This window comes from Symphalangus syndactylus, chromosome 12 (genome assembly GCF_028878055.3).
Source record: "Symphalangus syndactylus isolate Jambi chromosome 12, NHGRI_mSymSyn1-v2.1_pri, whole genome shotgun sequence".
In the NCBI taxonomy this organism is placed as follows: domain Eukaryota; kingdom Metazoa; phylum Chordata; class Mammalia; order Primates; family Hylobatidae; genus Symphalangus; species Symphalangus syndactylus.
The window spans coordinates 45,511,890-45,530,706 of NC_072441.2; the positions used below are offsets into that span (position 1 = coordinate 45,511,890).

Sequence of the window (18,817 nt, forward strand, 5' to 3'; positions counted from 1 at the left end):
GAAAAAAATGAAAAGGCCGGCGCGGTGGCTCACACCTGTAATCCCAGCACTTTGGGAGGCCGAGGCAGGTGGATCATGAGGTCACGAGATTGAGACCATCCTAGCTAACACAGTGAAACCCCATCTCTACTAAAAATAGAAAAAATTAGCCAGGCATGGTGGCAGGCGCCTGTAGTCCCAGCTACTCGGGAGGCTGAGGCAGGAGAATGTTGTGAACCTGGGAGGCAGAGCTTGCAGTGAGCCGAGATCGTGCCTCTGCCCTCCAGCCTGGGCGACAGAGCAAGACTCCATCTCAAAAAAAATGAAAAAACCCATTATTTGCACTAACTCCAAAGTCTCTCCCCTTTCTGTGCCTCAGAAGCTAGCAAAGTACCTGAATCTTAGGAGGTACTCAAAGTTGACCAGACTACAAGTCTTCATCTAAAACATAGTAGTTATTTAAAAGTTTAAAGAAAAGGCAAAATAAGTGGTTCTGTCCTCTAATTAACTCAAAAGTAAATGAAAAGGGCGGGCAGGAGCTATACAGCATTTTGCTTCACCATGTAGTATTATAACTTTAACTTTCGGCAATTTAACAATGTAATTGTCACGCACAGGTGCATCCCACTGGAAAAGTACATCACAGGAAAATGCTGTAGCAGTCCAGTGGGGTCAATGATGAAAACAACACAGCAGGGAGGCCAGGCACAGTGGCTCACGCCTGTAATCCTGGCAGTTTGGGAGGCTAAGGTGGGCAGATCACTTGAAGCCAGGAGTTTGAGACCAGCCTAGGCAACACAGTGAGATGTCATCTCTATAAAAGATCAAAAAATTAGCCAGGTGTGGTGCCACGTGCCTGTAGTCCCACCTACATAGGAGGCTAAGGCAGGAAGATCTCTTGAGCCTGAGAGGTTGAGGCCGCAGTGAGCCAAGACTGCACTACTGCACTCCAGCCTAAGTGACAGAGCAAGACCCTGTCTCAAAAAAAAAGCAGAGCAGGGGCTGACTCCAGAGGCTGAACCTCTGCCCTCCTTTGAGGCCTATGCTACCTGTGTGTCCTTGTGGGTGGAGTAGGAGAGTAGGAAGGAAGGGAGGTGTTACTCAGATGGCCCTGGTCAATCTTCTGGACTAGGACGCAGTTACTCAGGCATATGAGGACAAAAGGAAGCAAAACAAAGAACACAGAGCAATTTTATCAAGACATTTTCCTTTTGCCATATATGGTTCCCCTCATTGCCAACAAACAGAGTAACTTTAAAATAATTTTTTAAATCAACATTTCCCTTTGAAGGTAGTAAAATTTTCCACATTACACTGTAGATTTTTTTAAAGATGTTTAAGAGCTGGCAAGGGAGGGCAGGGGAATAGCTGGGCTTCAGTCCCCAGAGCACCTGCTGCCTACTCCTTGGAAGGAACATTCCAAGAGCTAGGGCATTTTTCAGCCCTCTAGAATTCCACCTGATTGACAGTGCCCTCTCAGAAAACAGAAATATGACTAGATTGAAGTTCCGGATAAGTGTTTTTTAGGCCATTCTGGCAGAGATCGTTTTAAAGAAAATGAAAGTCAGTGGCTCCCATGGATGTGGTGCGGGATGGGCCAATCATGCGCCTCGGTGCCGAGCAGGGTCAGTCCTGAAGGAAGGCCTCTTGCTGGCACGCTTCCCGGAACACTTCGCAGAACACTCCCTGCTCTACATCACTTCCAAAATCAGCGTGCTCAGAGCTCAGAGCTCTATGGAGTGATAAAGATAACCCCAGAGTTGGATTAATTACTGAAGCAAACAAGCTGAGAAAGTCTAATTTCCTATATACACAACCGTGTGCAAGGGCAAGCTTTTAGCAATTAAAGAGCTGTGTAGGCACATATAGATAAAGTTGTGTCTTGATGGAAGTGTTGATCACTGTAAAACACACCATCACTGCTGTCCTAAAATAATCCAAATCAATCAGAAATCCAGAAAGCTGGGTGGCAATTATACAGCCTACGATAAGGATGCAAAACAAAGAGAAACCTGGATTCTCTTGACTTGGCTAACATCAAATCTAGCAATAATCTTACTCATTCTTGGTAAACGTCCTCCCCTCCACTATATGCACATTCAGTTGCCCAACTAGTATTAGTAAACTGTCCTTGAAAATGATAAAAAGAGCCAGGTGCGGTGGCTCACGCCTGTAATCCCAGCACTTTGGGAGGCCAAGGCAGGTGGATTGCTTAGCTCAAGAGTTTGAGACCAGCCTGGAAAACATGGCAAAACCTTGTCTCTACAAAAAATACAAAACTTAGGCAGGTGTGGTGGCGTGTGCCTGTAGTTCCAGCTACTCAAGAGGCTGAGGTAGGAGGATCATTTGAGCCCAGGAGGCCAAGGCTGCAGTGAGCTATCGTGCCACTGCACTCCAGCCTGGGCAACAGAGTGAGACCCTGTCTCAGGAAAAAAAAAAAAAAAAGTAAAAGGCCTTGCATTAGGCTATCCATCCCAACTCCACACACACACACAGGTCCATACAGGGCAAGGGAATCTTTGAGAAATGAACTCACCTTTCTCTCAACTACTGCCTCAACTCCCGTGTGTGTGTGTGTTGTGTTTGCACACGCATGCATGCACATGCTGTTTCTGTAGAAAAATCTTAATGGAGAAGGTAAGTGGGGAGGTGCTTCATCACACTTGGCTATGCACAATATCCTCAAAGGGAATACACTCTAAAATGCAGGCTACCCTATCCACTCTGGGTCTTTTTTTTATTTTTGAGACTTAGTTTCGCTCTTGTTGCCCAGGCTGGAGTGCAGTGGCGCCATCTCGGCTCACCGCAACCTCCGCCTCCCAGGTTTAAGTGATTCTCCTGCCTCAGCCTCTCGAGTAGCTGGGATTACAGGCAGCTGCCACCATGCCACTCTAGGTCTTTTAATAGCAGTTATTTGCTCTTTAAAATAAAGTTTGGCACTCTGGTGATAACTGGTATCATATTTGACAATATCCTTTCCTTGTGTATCAAAAAGCAGAATTAAACACAAAACTGGTTAAAATAACCAGCTAAAGGCCAGGCAAGGTGGCTCACACCTGTAATCCTAGCACTTTGGGAGGCCGACACGGGTGGACCCCTTGAGCTCAAGAGTTCCAAACCAGCCTGGGTAACATGGCGGAACCCCATCTCTACAGAAAAAAAACACAAAAATTAGCCAGGCATGGTGGCATGCACCCGTAGTCCCAGCTACTTGGGGGGCTGTGGAGGGAGAATGGCTTGAACCTGGCAGGTCGAGGCTGCAGTGAGCCATGATTGTGCCACTGCACTCCAGCCCAGGCAAGAGGGAGACCTTGTCTCAAAAAAATAAATAAATAAAAATAAGATAAAACAATCAGCTAAAAACAATAATAATCACAGACCAAATCAACTAGCTGTGTTCTAAGACCTGAGGGTTGGCAAAAAAAAAAAAAAAAAAAAAGAAGAAGAAGTAAAAAACGGGAGGGGGCTTTTTTTCAGTTTGCTTTGAACCTTTGAGCCTATCCATCTTCTATCCTTACATTCCCTGGTGGCAGCCCCCTGCCAGCACCCTCCAGCCTTCCTGCCCTTATGAGTATTACAGCCTTTGATCACTCGATTGGCAGACAGGAGATAACTATGGCAGAACCACCTCTGAGGTTCACAGGCCATTAACTCAAATCCAAGATTTCTCTTTCAAGTACAGGATAAACAAATAAACTGAATAATGAAAATGTGGTATATATGCACAGTGGAATACTATACAGCCTTTAAAAAGAAGGAAATCCTGTCATTTGCAACAACACGGATGAACACGGAGGACATTATGATCAGAGAAATAAGCCAGGCACAGAGTGACAAATATCATATATGATCAAACTTATATGCAGAATCTTAAAAAGCCAAACTCATGGCCGGGAGCGGTGGCTCAGGCCTGTAATCCCAGACCTTTTGGAGGCCAAGGCGGGCAGATCACAAGGTCAGGAGTTCGAGACCAGCGTGGCCAATATGCTGAAACCCTCATCTCTACCGAAAATATGAAAATTAGCCAGGTGTGGCGGCACGCGCCTGTAGTCCCACTCAGGAGGCCGAGGCAGGAGAATCACTCGAATCCGGGAGGCGGAGGTTGCAGTGAGCTGAGATCACGCCACTGCACTCCAGCCTGGGTGACACAGCGAGACTCCATCCCACCACCCCCGCCAAAAAAAAAGTCAAACTCATAGAAACAGTAAAACCAGGGGCTGGGGAGTGGGAGTGGAAGGACTGAGGAGATGTTGGTCAAATATACAAAATTTCAATTAGACAGGAGGAATAAGTTCAAGAGATTGACTGTACATCATGGTGACTATAGTTAATAACAAGGTATTACAGTAGCCACTGCCACCACTGAGCCTAAGATGGCCATGACCCCTGCAGAGGTGACCCCCCCGCCACCTACCCCTCTAGGACTCATGCCTTCCTCAAAAATGCCTGGGCCATGGAGCTGGTGCCAGTCACGTCCTTCACCATGGGGGCCAATACTCAGCCCCTACCAAGTACAACATCATGACCAACAAGGTGATGCCCTGAAACTAGCTACTGCCCCTCCAAGGTGGTAGGAACATGCTGACATGCAGAGCCACCTCCAGGACCCCCAGTGCCCAGCTTGGAGCTGCCAAAGAAACTGTGACCACCTCACTTGACAGTGAGGAGGCCCCCTTCCTGCAGCCCCCTATAAAAATGTGAAAAAAATAATATATTTTACACATGAAAATTGTTAAGAGAGTATATTTTAAGTGTTCTCACCACAAAAGATGATAAGTATGTGAGGTTATGCATATGTTAAAAAGCTGGATTTACTCACTACAATGCAGACATGTATAAAAACATCATGGTGTACACCACAAATATATACAATTTTTATTTGTCAAGAAGTGCTAAGGATGCACTATACCAAAAAGACCATAGGATTTGTTGATGCAGTTTGTCTGTAAAAGCATGTTTAAGTTCTGGTCCAACCAAGACTTGAATTATCTTTCTAAATCACTTACTTTCTCTAAGCCCTATTATTCTCATTCTAGAAATGAAGAAAATAGTGCTTGCCTACCCCCAGAGGCTGCTGTGAGGATCAAATGAAATACTTGTTATAAAAACATTTTTAAGATTACAAATACAATATGATATTATTAGACCCTACCAAAGGCTGCCAGCTTGTCCCATTCCAGACCAAGTATTAACCAGCTGGTATCTCAGCTTGCTCTCCCATAGACACAAAGAGTTCAGAGCTTTCTTAGCAGGAAAATAGCTCAGACTAAAAGCATCTCGATTTTCCTGTGGACTCTACCTGGAATTCCAGGTACATCCAGTAGAGAGGAAAAGAAATGTGTTTCTCAGTAGAAATCTGTGCACAGGTTGCAGGCAAGTTTCCAAAAGGATACATCTGGGTACTGAATTGAGACAGTGGAATGAAGAAGTTAGCCATTCCACCAACAGCCCACTAGCATCAACGCCAGCAGCACTGCTCCCGAGCTCACCTCAGCGGCACCCCTCTGAACTGGCACAAGGGGCCAGTGATAACTCCAGCCCTTCCAATAAAACTGATTTCCCTGAATTCTCCATGCGTGCCTCTTTTTCTCATTACTAAAACTCCTGGAAACACAGCCCTGCCTAATGTTGGCAAGCCTCAGAGGCAGCAGCTAATATCTTTTAAAGATGTGTAGAACAGTTGGAAGGTTTTTTTGTTTTTGTTTTTTGCCTTTTCAAGTTTTTATTTTTATCCATTTTTTGTATTAAAAAGAAAAGCACAATTATCACAAATTACAAAGGAGGAAAGTAGAACTAGAATAATAAATGAATCACTTCAACCTGGAAAGCAGGTATTTTCAATGATATTAATGTTATAACACAAGTATAGACGAGTTTTTAAAGCAAAACTTAGACTTAAGCCCATAGTATCAAGCACTTATTTTTTAAACTTCCTACTTTTCTTACATTAGGTAGATTACAGGATCTAAGAGGCCAATAAATAACCTAAGATAATTTCTTTTTTTTTCTTTTTTGTTTTTAACCCCGATAAATCTCTTGTATTTATTCTCTCTCTCTTTTTTTTTTTTTAACCCAAGTAAATCACCTAAGCTAATTTCTAATCAGGAGGCATTATGGTCCTTACATAGCTCGTGTTCACCAAGAGCACAGTCCACCCTCCACCCTCAACAGTGCTATATGACAATGAAGGAACAAGGGAGGGGAGGGAAAGCATGAGTTTTTTTGTTTTTTGGTTTTTTTTTTGAGACGGAGTTTGGCTCTGTCGCCCAGGCTGGAGTGCAGTGGCGCGATCTCGGCTCGCTGCAAGCTCCGCCTGCCGGGTTCACGCCATTCTTCTGCCTCAGCCTCCCCAGTAGCTGGGACTACAGACGCCCACCACCGCGCTCGGCTAATTTTGTTTTTGAACTTTTAGTAGAGACAGGGTTTCACCGTGTAACCAGGATGGTCTCGATCTCCTGATCTCGTAATCTGCCCGCCTCAGCCTCCCAAAGTGCTAGGATTACAGGCGTGAGCCACCGCGCCCGGCCGAAAGCATGAGTTTTGTCAGAACAACACTAACACCGGGATATGGATATCCCCCGGCCCACCGGGCCCCGACCTCCTTCATTCACTCTCTACCACAGGCAGAGAAGGAAAGAAGGTTTTCACTGAAGGCCCAGACAAACCCATGGAGCTGGAACAAGCAGGCTCCTATTATTCTAACTTGGGCTCAATTTATGTGCTTCCTTGTGCTCTGCCCCTCCTCTGGCCACATAACCAAAAGGAGGCCTTTGACAGCCTTCGCCCCTCTGCTACCAGATCTCCACACCTTCCCACCGGTTTACAGCTTTAAGGCCACTTTGGTTAGGTCAGAACACAAATAAAGAAGGCCCACTACTTGAGGGTCCTTCTGCTCTGATGACCTATGTCTGTCTCTTCTGAGGCCAAAGGGGCTTAATCTGGTTCCAGGATGTCACACTGGTAGCTACTCACCTGGTATTTAATCAATCAAGAAGAGGTTTATTCATCCCACACAGAGGGTCTCCTCCCTAGAGAAGGATCTAGTGGTTGATGGGCTGGATTCTAGAGCCAAACTGCCAGGTTCAAGTCTCAACTCTGCCACTTATTAGTTCCAGGACTTTGTACAAATTATTAACCAAACTGAGTCTCAATTTCCTTGTTTGTAAAATGGAGGTGATGATAATAATAATACCCATCTCATAGAGTTGTCTTAAATAAATTAGCTGGCAGAGATCAAGCCCTTGATAAATGACAGCCTGTGAGCCGAGCACTGATGGGTCTGAAGCTAATGAGGCTACATACTCAGCCTCACTGTTTGAGGCGACCGTTTGAATTCCAAGATTAAACAGTGCATGCCTTTGGCTCCAAGGGATGGAAGAAGAGAGCATCCAAACCGCAGAATAAAATCCACAAGCCTCATTATGATATTTAAGATCTTTCATAATCTACTCCATCCTTCTTTCCAAATAGACCTCCTGCTACATTTCCATACCAGCTCTCCAGGTCATCCATTTATTTAAAAAAAATAAATAAATAAGCACCTAAATGCCACATTCCGTGCTAGACAAGGTTTTCCCACCTGGTCAACTCAGTGCCTTCTTCTTCCTAGATTCTGTCCAGTCTTCAAGACGGAGCTCAAGATCTAGAGCTTCCACAAAGCCGTCCCTGGCTACTCTGACCCACAGTGCTTCCCCTCGCGACCCCTCTGAGGTCTTTGGGTTTTACTTGGCTTTCACTATACGTTCATTATTTAGTTATATGGTTATATTTTATAAGCCTAACTAAAGTACGAGCAACTCAAAAGAAGGGATGAATATGACTGGGCACAGTGGCTCATGCCTTTAACCCCAGTGCTTTGAGAGGCTGAGGTGGCAGGATCACTTGAGGTCAGGAGTTCAAAGCCAACCTGGACAACACAGCAAGATCCCATCTCTCCAAAAATAAAAAAAAATAGGGTGGGAATGAATCTTACATTTCTTTGCATGTATATCCCTAAGTGACTATCACTGTGCTTTGTACTTAGCAAAGATCAGTGAATAAATGATTTAATGTTTCAGGAGGACATAAATGGCTCAAAACAAACCTATTACCATTCTTTCCAAACAAACGCCCTTCAAATCAATCCTCCCTCACAGTATAGAGGCCTAAAGGCTCAATCTCCAGACCTGGACTAAGTAGGTTTACAGTCCTACCTGCCATTTATTAGCTGTGTGACCTTAAGAAAGTTATTCGACCTCTCTGTGCTTCCATTTCCTCACTTATACACTGTGGATAATCAAAGTATCTATACTTCTTAGAGTATTTATGAGGATGAAATGTATGAAAAGTATTTATGAGATATGTATATATGAAAGTATTTATGAGACAATACATGTAAAAAACTTTGGGGCCTGACACGCGGTAATTATTTGAAATATTCATCATTGCTATAACTACCCAGATGAGCTAAATTCAGCTCATCCAGAATGCCCAAAAAACCATTTTGTAAAGTATGCTGGGCCTACAGAGAAAAATATCAGATATTAGCATATAAAAAAAATTGTTTGCAGCCAGGCGCAGTGGCTCACGCCTGTAATCCCAGTACTTTGGGAGGCCGAGGCGGGCGGATTGCCTGAGCTTAGGAGTTCACGACCAGCCTGGGCAACACGATGAAACCCCATCTCTACTAGAATACAAAAAATTAGCTGGGCGTGGCGGCGTGCGCCTGTAGTCCCAGCTACTTGGAGGTTGAGGCAGGAGAACTGCTTGAACCCAGGAGATGGAGGTTACAATGAGCCAAGATTGTGCCACTGCACTGTAGCCTGGGCGAGTGACACTGTCTCAAAAAAAAAAAAAAAAAAAAACAAAATTTCCCTCCTCTTCATTCATTTGATCTATAATGTTGTGCAAAAGGGAAACAACCAATAAACTTCTACACCAAAAAGGCATCCATACCTCTGTGCTATTTATCAGTTGCCTCATGCTATTATAAAATCTGTAATTCATCCAGGGGTGGTGGCTCACACCTGTAATCCCAGCATTTTCAGAGACTGAAGGGTGTGGATCACTTGAGGTCAGGAGTTCGAGACCAGCCTGGCCAACATGACAAAACCCCATCTCTACTAAAAATACAAAAATTAGCTGGATGTGGTGGTGCATGCCTGTAATCCCAGCTACTCAGGAGGCTGAGGCAGGAGAATCGCTTGAACCAGGAGGCAGAGGTTGCAGTGAGCCAAGATGGCACCACTGCACTCCAGCCTGGGTGACAGACAGAGCGAGACTCTGTATCCAAAAAAAAAAAAATCTGTAACTCTACTGTCCCTTCCACCTCAGCAAAGTTTTCAGTGTGTATTCAACTCAAATATATATATACTTGTGTGTATCTTTTCCCAAAGGCTTCAAATAGGAGAGGAAGATCTGAAGCAAAACTGATTCACTATCAAATTCATCAAGGCTGGATAGGGCCATCAAACTCACTCCTTTCCCATAAAGTGCCTTCTTCATTTGTGTTTTTCAGTCTGACCCAGGCATCAATGAAGGCAGAAAGCCCAGCCTCAAACCTACAAGGTGAGACTAGACATCTTGTCATCAAAACAGCATATTTTCCATCAAGCTGCTTCTCTCCCTCTTTCTCTCTCTCTCTCTCTCTTTTTTTTGGGAGGTGGGGGTGGGGGGGTGCATTTCTACTACTTTTCGATGAGATTTTAAGTCAATTCCATTTTAATACACAGGCTAAAAGGCAAATAGCACTTCAATAATGAGACAAAATGAAACTGCTGATAGACAAAAATAGAGAATGGGCAGTTCAAATTCATAAACTGGCATTCAAAAAACAACAACAACAAAAAAGGCCTAGCAACTTTCTTTCAAGATATTTGCAGCCCGGGGAGGTGGCTCATGCCTGAAATCCCAGCACTTTGGGAGGCTGAGGCCAGGAGATCGAGACCAGCCTGGCTAACATGGTGAAACTTCGTCTCTACTAAAAATACAAAAAATTAGCCAGGCATGGTGGCACACGCCTGTAGTCCCAGCTACTCGGAAGGCTGAGGCAGGAGAATCGCTTGAACCCAGGAGACAGAGATTACAGTAAGCCAAGATCACGCCAGTGCACTCCAGCCTGGGCAACAGAGGGAGACTGTATCTCAAAAAAAAAAAAAAAAAAAAAAAGATATTTGCAATGAGAGGAACATTCTACTTTCCAATCCATAAACCAGTTTCTGCCAGCTGACTCTCAGTCTACGTCTGCACACAACCCCAGATCTGAGTGTATTGGAGTCTTAAGGGAGATCTGGTTTCTTCAGTATAACACAGAGGTGAAGAGCATAGATGTAAAATCTGAATGTAAAATCTGGCTCTTCCACTTTCCAGCTACATGACACTACGCAAGTTACCTAATCTCTCCATATCTCATTTCATCATCTATAAAATGCCAAATTAACTCTACCTCCAAGTTGTGATTAAGTGAGCTCATTAAATAAGAATATCCTTATTCATTTTTATATTCTTTAATTGTTTAGCCCAGTGCCTGGATATAGTGCCCACTCAATAGATGATCATTACTATCACTCTCATCTGTATGTGCAATTCAACAGCCAAAACCAAGCAGCTAATCACTTTTCAAGTCAATGCTTTTCTTGTTGAGACCTGCCAGTTTCCAGAACTGATCCAACAAATGAGTTTTATGTAGCTCATCACAGAATAGACACAATGGAAATTACAATAAAATAGAGCAAATTAAGCTTCCAAATTTATTGAGTAACCCCTCACAGTAAGCACACTAAGATGGTGGTGTGGGAGATCAGATACTCTTAGTTAAGCAACAGTGTTTCAAGTCATTTGCATCTTTTCATCTCCAATCTCATTTGGCCTCCAGGAAGCTCAGTATATTTCTCTACTTTTTAAAAAGTTAGTAATCCCAGCACTTTGGGAGGCCGAGGTAGGCGGATCACCTGAGGTCAGGAGTTCGAGACCAGCGTGCCAAAATAGTGAAACCCTGTCTCTACTAAAAATACAAATATTATATGCGTGTGATGGCGGGCGTCTGCAGTCCCAGCTACTTGGGAGGCTGAGGCACGAGAATTGCTTGAATCCGAGAGGAGGAGGTTGCAGTGAGCCAAGATCAGGCCATTGCACTCCAGCCTGGGTGACAGAGCAAGACTCTGTCTCAAAAAAAAAAAAAAAAAAAAAAGTTACATATTGAAATACGTGAAATAGGCAAAACTAAATACCTCCCAAGCAGCCTATGTCAAGAGTGTCACCTCAATCTAGAAGATCTATTTATTTGCTAATACAGAAAAGGACAAAAATGCTTTCTTGAAATCCTTATTCAGGGACAAAAATATAAATACAGGTCAGGCGCAGTGGCACATACCTGTAATGCCAGCACACTAGGAGGCCAAAAAGAGAGGATCACTTGAGCTGAGGAGTTTGAAACCAGCCTGAGCAACATAGGAGACCCTATCTCTACAAAAAATAAGACATTAGCTGGGCATGGTGGCACACGCCTGTAGTCCCAACTAGTTAGGAGGCTGAGGTGAGAGGATCACTCAAGCCCAGGAGGTCGAGCCTACAGTAAGCCATGATTATGCCTCTGCACTCCAGCCTCGGTAACAGAGTGAAACTTCATCTCAAAATATATATATATAAACAATCTATGCATGTAACAAAATTAAGTGGGATTATTAATTAGCGTATTTGTTCTCCACCTTCCTCCACCAAGGTTAGTTAGGTATCTGCGTCACTAACATGACAATGCCAGCACCAACCTAGTAAAATATAGCACAGACCAATGTATTATGTATCTATATAGTAGTCAAATATTTTATTTCCCTAAAGAACATAAATATTCAAGTTCTGCATGAACATCACATGGCCTAAATTCTTCTCAACTAAAGAGACTGGGACAAAATATATCCAAAATTATATAACAAACATGCAATTTATATTATGCAACTTACCTGCAGTGGCTAAACAGGAGCTCATCAGGGCAAAGATGGCGATCACATAATGGGAAGTCATTTTTATTTCTCCAACAGTGCGTCTCATCCAGTTACTTCAGCCTGCTCAGAGCACAGACAATCTTTGCAAATCAGAAGTAGTCTTAAAGTCCCTCCTTGCAATTTTCAAACTGCCTGTGAAACAAATTTCAATAAGAAAACTTAATGAAGAAACTTAATAAACAAACAGACACTAAAGTTAAACGGAGAATTTCTGAAAAGCGTAATATAAGAAATTTATCTTAAAAGATGCCAAATAGCACTCAAGCAAACTAGACTGAGGGCAGTGACTACCTAACAAAGATTTTTATAGCAAATACTTTTGCAAATGACATATTTGTTATTGGCATTTGTTTGTTTGTTTGTTTTTTGAGATAGAGTCTTGCTCTGTCGCCAAGCTGGAGCGCAGTGGCGCGGTCTTGGCCCACTGCAACCTCCGCCACCTGGGTTCAAGCGATTCTCCTGCCTCAGCCTCCCAAGTAGCTGGGATTACAGACATGCACCACTACGCTCGGCTAATTTTTGTATTTTTAGTAGAGATGAGGTTTCACCATGTTGGCCAGGCTGGTCTTGAACTCCTGACCTCATGATGCGCCTGCCTCAGCCTTGGCGTGAGCCACCGTGCCCAGCCCCGTTTTTGACATTTTAAATCTTTGGTTTTATAGAGAATTTTCAGAACTACCGAAGAAAATCAAGGTGCACCTGAAATATAACATCACCAGTTAAGTTGTGGTACCAAAGTAATCAATGACACTTGATACATGCAACCCTAGTGCCAGCAAGAAAACAAAACCAGCTGTGATTAGAGACTCAATCTAATGTTATAATAACAGGGTTATCACAAGGATCAAATTAAGTTGCGCTGAGAATCAAGCTGAAAAAAAAATAAACATAAAAAGGCAAGGTTCTTATTTCAACTGTTTGCCAACATTTTAACAGGAAAAAAGTCTTCCCTGTCTCTCAGCCCATCTGAGACTATCCAGTTACTGGACTCGAGGATCTAGAAGGTTCTTTCTAAACTTTTCCTATCCAGAGTCTTGAATGAGAGTTTTGTGGTGGTTTACCTAACTTGAATATTCCTCACATGGCCCTAATGGTTACTGATTTAGACACTCCAAAGTGTATTTCTCCAGCCCTCTATCACTGAGCCTGGCACAACTCACAGAAGTTCGATTAACAAACATGTACTGAGCATTTACTATGCTCCAGGCAGGGTTCCTTCTCATCATGAATAAAAGTTATGGGTAAAAGGGCAAAGATCCTCCCTGATCTAGGCCCTGGAAAAGGCAGAATGGTGGAGTTTCCGGGAGCCATCTCACACACCTGGGGGTTGTGGCCTTGTTATCCTCACTCAGGAAATATCACCCAACAGGAGCTGCCCGCTACATTCAGAGACAAAGCCAATGTGGGCACTTGTAGATACATTACAAAAAAAATTATTTTAAATGAATTTTTAATTAAATGGTCTCAATTTATTGCACCAAGTGTCAAAGAGAAAGATATTTAAAATGGCTCTTTGCAATTGTAACATTGCCTATGAGAACGGGGGAAATAGGGTGACTGCAGGACAGGGGTGGGAGGGAGCAGAAGCCTTTTCACTGAATTCCCTTCTGGGTTTTGTATTAATACCATGTGCAAGTATTACCTATCCAGAAATAATAACAGTAAATTTCAAAAAGAATTTCTTAGATATGTCTTAAAACTAAATTATTATATAGCCAGGGGGGGCACCATGGTTCAATCTTGATATACGATAGTGATTAAAATCCCAGTATGAATAGCATATGGATTATGATAAAGATTAAAAATCTTCCTGGATGTGAATCCAATCTGCCCCTTACCAAATGGTAATGTTAGGCAGCTTGCTCTTCATGAATGAACATATCCTGTGGTAAGAAATGTATGGTAGGCTGTTGTGAGGATTCAGTTAGTTAATATACATACACAATGCTTAGAACAGTCCCTAGCACATAACAACCAACCAAATAAATGTTAGCTATAATTACTGTACTGTATCAGTACTTGTCCATTCTCTTTGAGGTATTTATACCAATAAAGTGGAGAAATTAAGGTATAGCTATTTATGTAATTCTTAGCTACTGTAAATCCAGTTCAATCTTTTGTTTACTGAAAAATAAACATTACAACAGACAAAAGGAGATAAGCTAAAGAGTGGACTCACTAAAAGAACAAAATTACCAGTCAAGTTGAGGCATAAGTCATCAATGACACAACGGTCTTGTCTCAAAAGCTGACTAAATTATAGAGATAATTTGGGAGCCATTAAACTGACTTATTATCCCTCAAAGTCCAACATTTCTGTCTCCATAATTCCACATCAGCTCTGATCAGATGGAAATCTTCTCTGTTAACTTAAAAATTCAACCACCACAAAGAGTATCTGTCTCTATTTTTTTCCCTTCAAAATATTAGATTCCCTAAATTAGTGAATTGGTTCACAAGAACTATAGTGCCTCCTGCCTATATAATAATTTTGATAAGGAAAAACCTCTCTGAAAGAATATGCTATTTCAGCAAATGTTAAAGACAACTTTTATAAAGCAAATCCCTGTAAGGAGATCTCAGAAGAGGATGACTTCCCAGAGGATTTTATGAAGCACATAAACTGTAAGCGGCACGAAGCTTGTGGGAATATTTAATGAGCTTGCGTCACCCTGCCCACAGCTGCAGTGGGTCTGAGGGTCTGTGCTGCGTTAATCCAGGGGCTTAAACCAGGTCTGAACAAACCTGTGGAAAAGAAAGCAAATGGTTCCATTAAAAATATAGGCTGCAAATTGCTGACAAGAATATTGGGCAATTATTAAAATGCAGCAATTACAGATATAATAGAGCCAAGCTAAACAGTTTGATGCCCAAAGGCAAACCACAGCAAGTTTACACCGGATCTTAAAACATCTCTGAGGAAGTCCTGGACAAGTTGAAACTATACACTGCTGTTTGTAACAAAAAGGGAGCTTTTCTTCTTTTAGCTTAAAAGTCTCTCCATAATGTAACTTGTTCAAAAAGAAAATAAACTGCAGAAGGTTTTTGTCTAATCTCCCCAGTGTGGTGAAAGGCTCCCAAGGCAGAGGAGAAGCAAAAGGGAAGTGTGTCATTCTCATTCAGCTGAACTCCAGTTTTGGCCACAACTTGTACACCTCAGTGCCTTAACACCCGACTTAGGAATCAGTTCCCTGGAATGCTGGATGGACTGAAGGCTTCCGAAAAGTTGTAGCTTTGATAAAACTAATGAAATGCAAACTCATCTTTCTTCTGTGAGGTTCTACCACACTGACTGCAAACATCGGGGACTCCCAATCCTGACTTTTTGACCTCAAAGAATCTCTGGACTTTATGAACTAAATGCTTTCTTTAGAAATATGGGTTCTGGCTGGGCGCAGTGGCTCATGCCTGTAATCCTAGCACTTTGGGAGGCCGAGCTGGGCAGATCACCTGAGGTCAGGAGTTCAAGACCAGCCTGGCCAACCTGGTGAAACTCCAGCTCAACTAAAAATACAAAAGTTAGCCAGGCGTGGTGGTACGTGCCTGTAATCCCAGCTACTCGGGAGGCTGAGGCAGGAGAATCACTTGAACCCAGGAGGCAGAGATTGCAATGAGCCACTGCACTCCAGCCTGGGCAACAGAATGAGACTCCATCTCAAAAAAAAAAAAAAAAAAAAGAAAGAAATATAGGTTCTGTCTATGGAGTAGCCATTCCTTTATTCCTTTACTTTCTAATAAACTTGCTTTCACTTAAAAAAAGTAGAAATACCTAATGTAAATGATGAGTTAATGGGTTCAGCAAACCAACATGGCACATGTATACCTAATGTATACCTATGTAACAAACCTGCACATTGTGCACATGTACCCTAGAACTTAAAGTATTTAAAAAAAAAAGTAGAAATATAAATAGGGTACTCTGAGATCGTGAAAGAGCAATTTGGAATAATAGTCATTTTGCCCACATTTCAAAGCAACATGTTCCATTTAAAAGGTAGGTGAACTTTGATGAACTGATGAACACTTAGTATTCATCAATGAACATAAGAAAATTCTGAGAACTTAATGGGTTAAAAAAAAAAAAGCAAATAAATGTGCTGCTAATTCTGCTCATTTCAGAGATCCCCTGGGTTTATTTCTGAGTCCATTAAACTGAGCATACTGCCCCACATGCCCTCATGACCCAACAAAGTGCACAGGTAAAGACCAAGATTAGCTGAAAAAATCCCATCCAAATGAATCCTTAAAAACATCACGTTCTAAACCAATATTCAAAAGGATCTGGTTTGGTACAATATTCCCTAAGGTAAGGAGAGAAATCTTGCTCTATCTAAGAGAAAAACTGTGGCAAAATGGATGTCTGGCAATAGGCTAAGAACCAGTAAGAAAAAATTAGTAGCTTCCCCTTAGATGGCTAACATGGCCTGGCTACACCCATGAGTTGATTCAGAATCAGAACTAAACTAATCCCCATCTTCAGATAGATTTGTCATAAAGAGAGAAAAAGTCCTAGATTTGGATAAGAAATCTTTGGAATCACATCCAAGCACAACTGATATTCAATAAATATTACTACTATATGCCAGGCACTGTTCAAGGTGCCAGGGACATAGCAATGAAAAAAGATGCCAAAAATCCTGCCCTCAGGGAGCTTATATCCTAGTAAAACTATCATTTACTACTTCACACAAGACATTTAATTTCCGGAGTTTCTCCTTTCAATAAATCTTTATTGCTTACTCTGCTAAGCAGTGGCCAAAAAGACATGTTTTTTGCCCTTGTGGGCTTAAAAGCCGGTGAGATAAACAGACAATAATCACAAATATGTAATTACAAGATATAATCAGAGCTCTAAAGGAAAAGTATACACAACCTGAGGATAAGCGAAGATTTAAAAAGTCAGGTGACACTGCAGGCAGAGGAAGCATTACAGGAGGGAGGAGAGCTGCAGAGCTGAAAGGGAAAGAGAAGAGGAGTAAGTTCAGGGAGGGGTTTAAACAGGGAATAGCATGATCAGATGGGATTATTAAAGATTTCCCTCACACTGTACAGAGAACAGACTGAAGGGAGGCCAGAGTGCCTGGACAATCAGTTGAGATTCTCACAGCATGTCAGACAAGAAAGGATGGGGGTTTAGATCAGAATGGAGCCTCAGTTTTCTCCTTTGTAAAAAGTGTAACAGACGAAACTTAGCTACATCACAGGGGTGTTGCAAGAATCAGATGAGATTGTGCATGTACAGTACTGAAACTATAATTTATCATTAGCAAGCTGTTTCTACCAAAGAGATTTATTATCCTGAGGTGTCAGATTAATTAGTCCCAACATTCTGTGGCTGCCAGTGGCAGGACAAGAAAGGAGGAAGATTACTCTGGAACCACCTGTACTGGTAGGCATGGGGGAAGCAGTACGCAGAGGGTACGAGGAGAGCGGAGAAGCCTGACTCCACTCTGCCTATTCTGTGCCAGCTGCCTTCAGAGGCAAGGAAGGCTGTCCCTCCAGAGCAGGCCCACCCTCATTCCTGGCTGGGGGCATGATCAACAAATCTGGCCCCAGCAGCCTTGGTTTCCTTGGGGCTGAACTTCAGTCCGTCCTTAAGAGCCCTTCCATCTATCCCAAGCACAACACACCTCACTCCCAAGCAAAATACAGGAAAAAGGGAGGGTGGGTGTTGACACATTTCACAAAGTTGGAAAAGACCATGTTTTATTCAAACTCACAAACTAGGATGGCTTTTTCACCCACCCTTGCAATACTCTAAGAACTACCTTTTCACATTTAGATTTTTGCATCCAAAGGTTTCTGTAGCTTTTCATTTATAAGGGTGTCTGCCTTTAAGCTAGAATTAATAAAGAACTGTATTTGGGGGTTCAAACCCTGGCTTACCCAGCTGTGTTACACTGGACAAGTCATTTAGCCCCTCCCACGCCCTCATCTGTAAAATGGTAGCAATATTTTGATTATAATATATGAGACAGAATATAGACATGGTACCTAAAACAATACCTGGCCCACACAGTCTATTTTATTTTATTCTTTCTTTTTTGAGATGGAGTCTCACTCTGCCACCCAGGCTGGAGTGCAGTGGCATGATGTCAGCTTGTTGCAACCTCTGCCTTTGGGTTCAAGCAATTCTCTTGCCTCAGCCTCCCATATAGCTAGGATTACAGGCATGCGCCACCACGCCTGGCTAATTTTTGTATTTTTAGTAGAGACAGGGTTTCGCCATGTTAGCCCAGCTAGTCTGGAACTCCTGACCTCAGGTGATCAACCCACCTCAGCCTCACAATGTGCTGGGATTACAGGTGTGAGCCACTGTGCTCGGCCCCACACTGTCTATTTTAAATAAATAATAGTCATTGGTATTTTTATGGTTAAAATACACCTAGACTTTCAAAAAGAAAATAAGCAAACTACTAGTAGCAAGGCAACAGAAATAGTTGTTTGTAGCAAATTTTGTATTATTTTTGAGATTAGACTTTATCATCTAGAATTTCAAAAATTCCCTCCATCACAAAAAAATAACGATCCCAAATTCCATACAAGGTATGGGTTCTAAAGATACTCATAATGTAGCAAAACTGTCCAAATGGTGGTGAAGCCATTGCCTCAACATTTCTGGTATAAGTTACAGAGATCCGGCTGCAGGGCCCTTCTCGATTCTATTTGATGATTCCCAATTAGCTGCAGGGGTTTAGCTGGGGGCTGTGGAACTCGGTCTGGCACTGCCACCAAACCAACCAAGCTACCTAGAATGAGGAATCAGCTGTCATCAAAAAGGTTTAAATCATAAAGCTGTAATTATTCGAGCAAAATTCAGCATAGCAGAATATTCTCAGGACAACAGTCATCCTCCCTCA

General features: G+C 42.5%; 1 protein-coding gene across 5 annotated transcripts in view; it reads right to left on the bottom strand.

Moving 5' to 3' along the window:
- TGFBR3 (transforming growth factor beta receptor 3) overlaps positions 1–18,817 on the bottom strand; it is a 210,694-nt gene that overhangs the window by 172,263 nt on the left and 19,614 nt on the right. For 3 of the 5 annotated variants that reach the window (XM_063625478.1, XM_063625482.1, XM_063625483.1), the window contains exon 2: positions 11,916–12,089. In XM_063625478.1, coding sequence (XP_063481548.1) covers positions 11,916–12,003 — 88 coding nt within the window. In that variant the 5' untranslated portion in view covers positions 12,004–12,089. Of the gene's footprint in view, positions 1–11,915; positions 12,090–16,830; positions 16,911–18,817 lie in introns of all 5 variants that reach the window. The other 2 variants (XM_063625481.1, XM_063625480.1) reach the window with 1 other exon arrangement.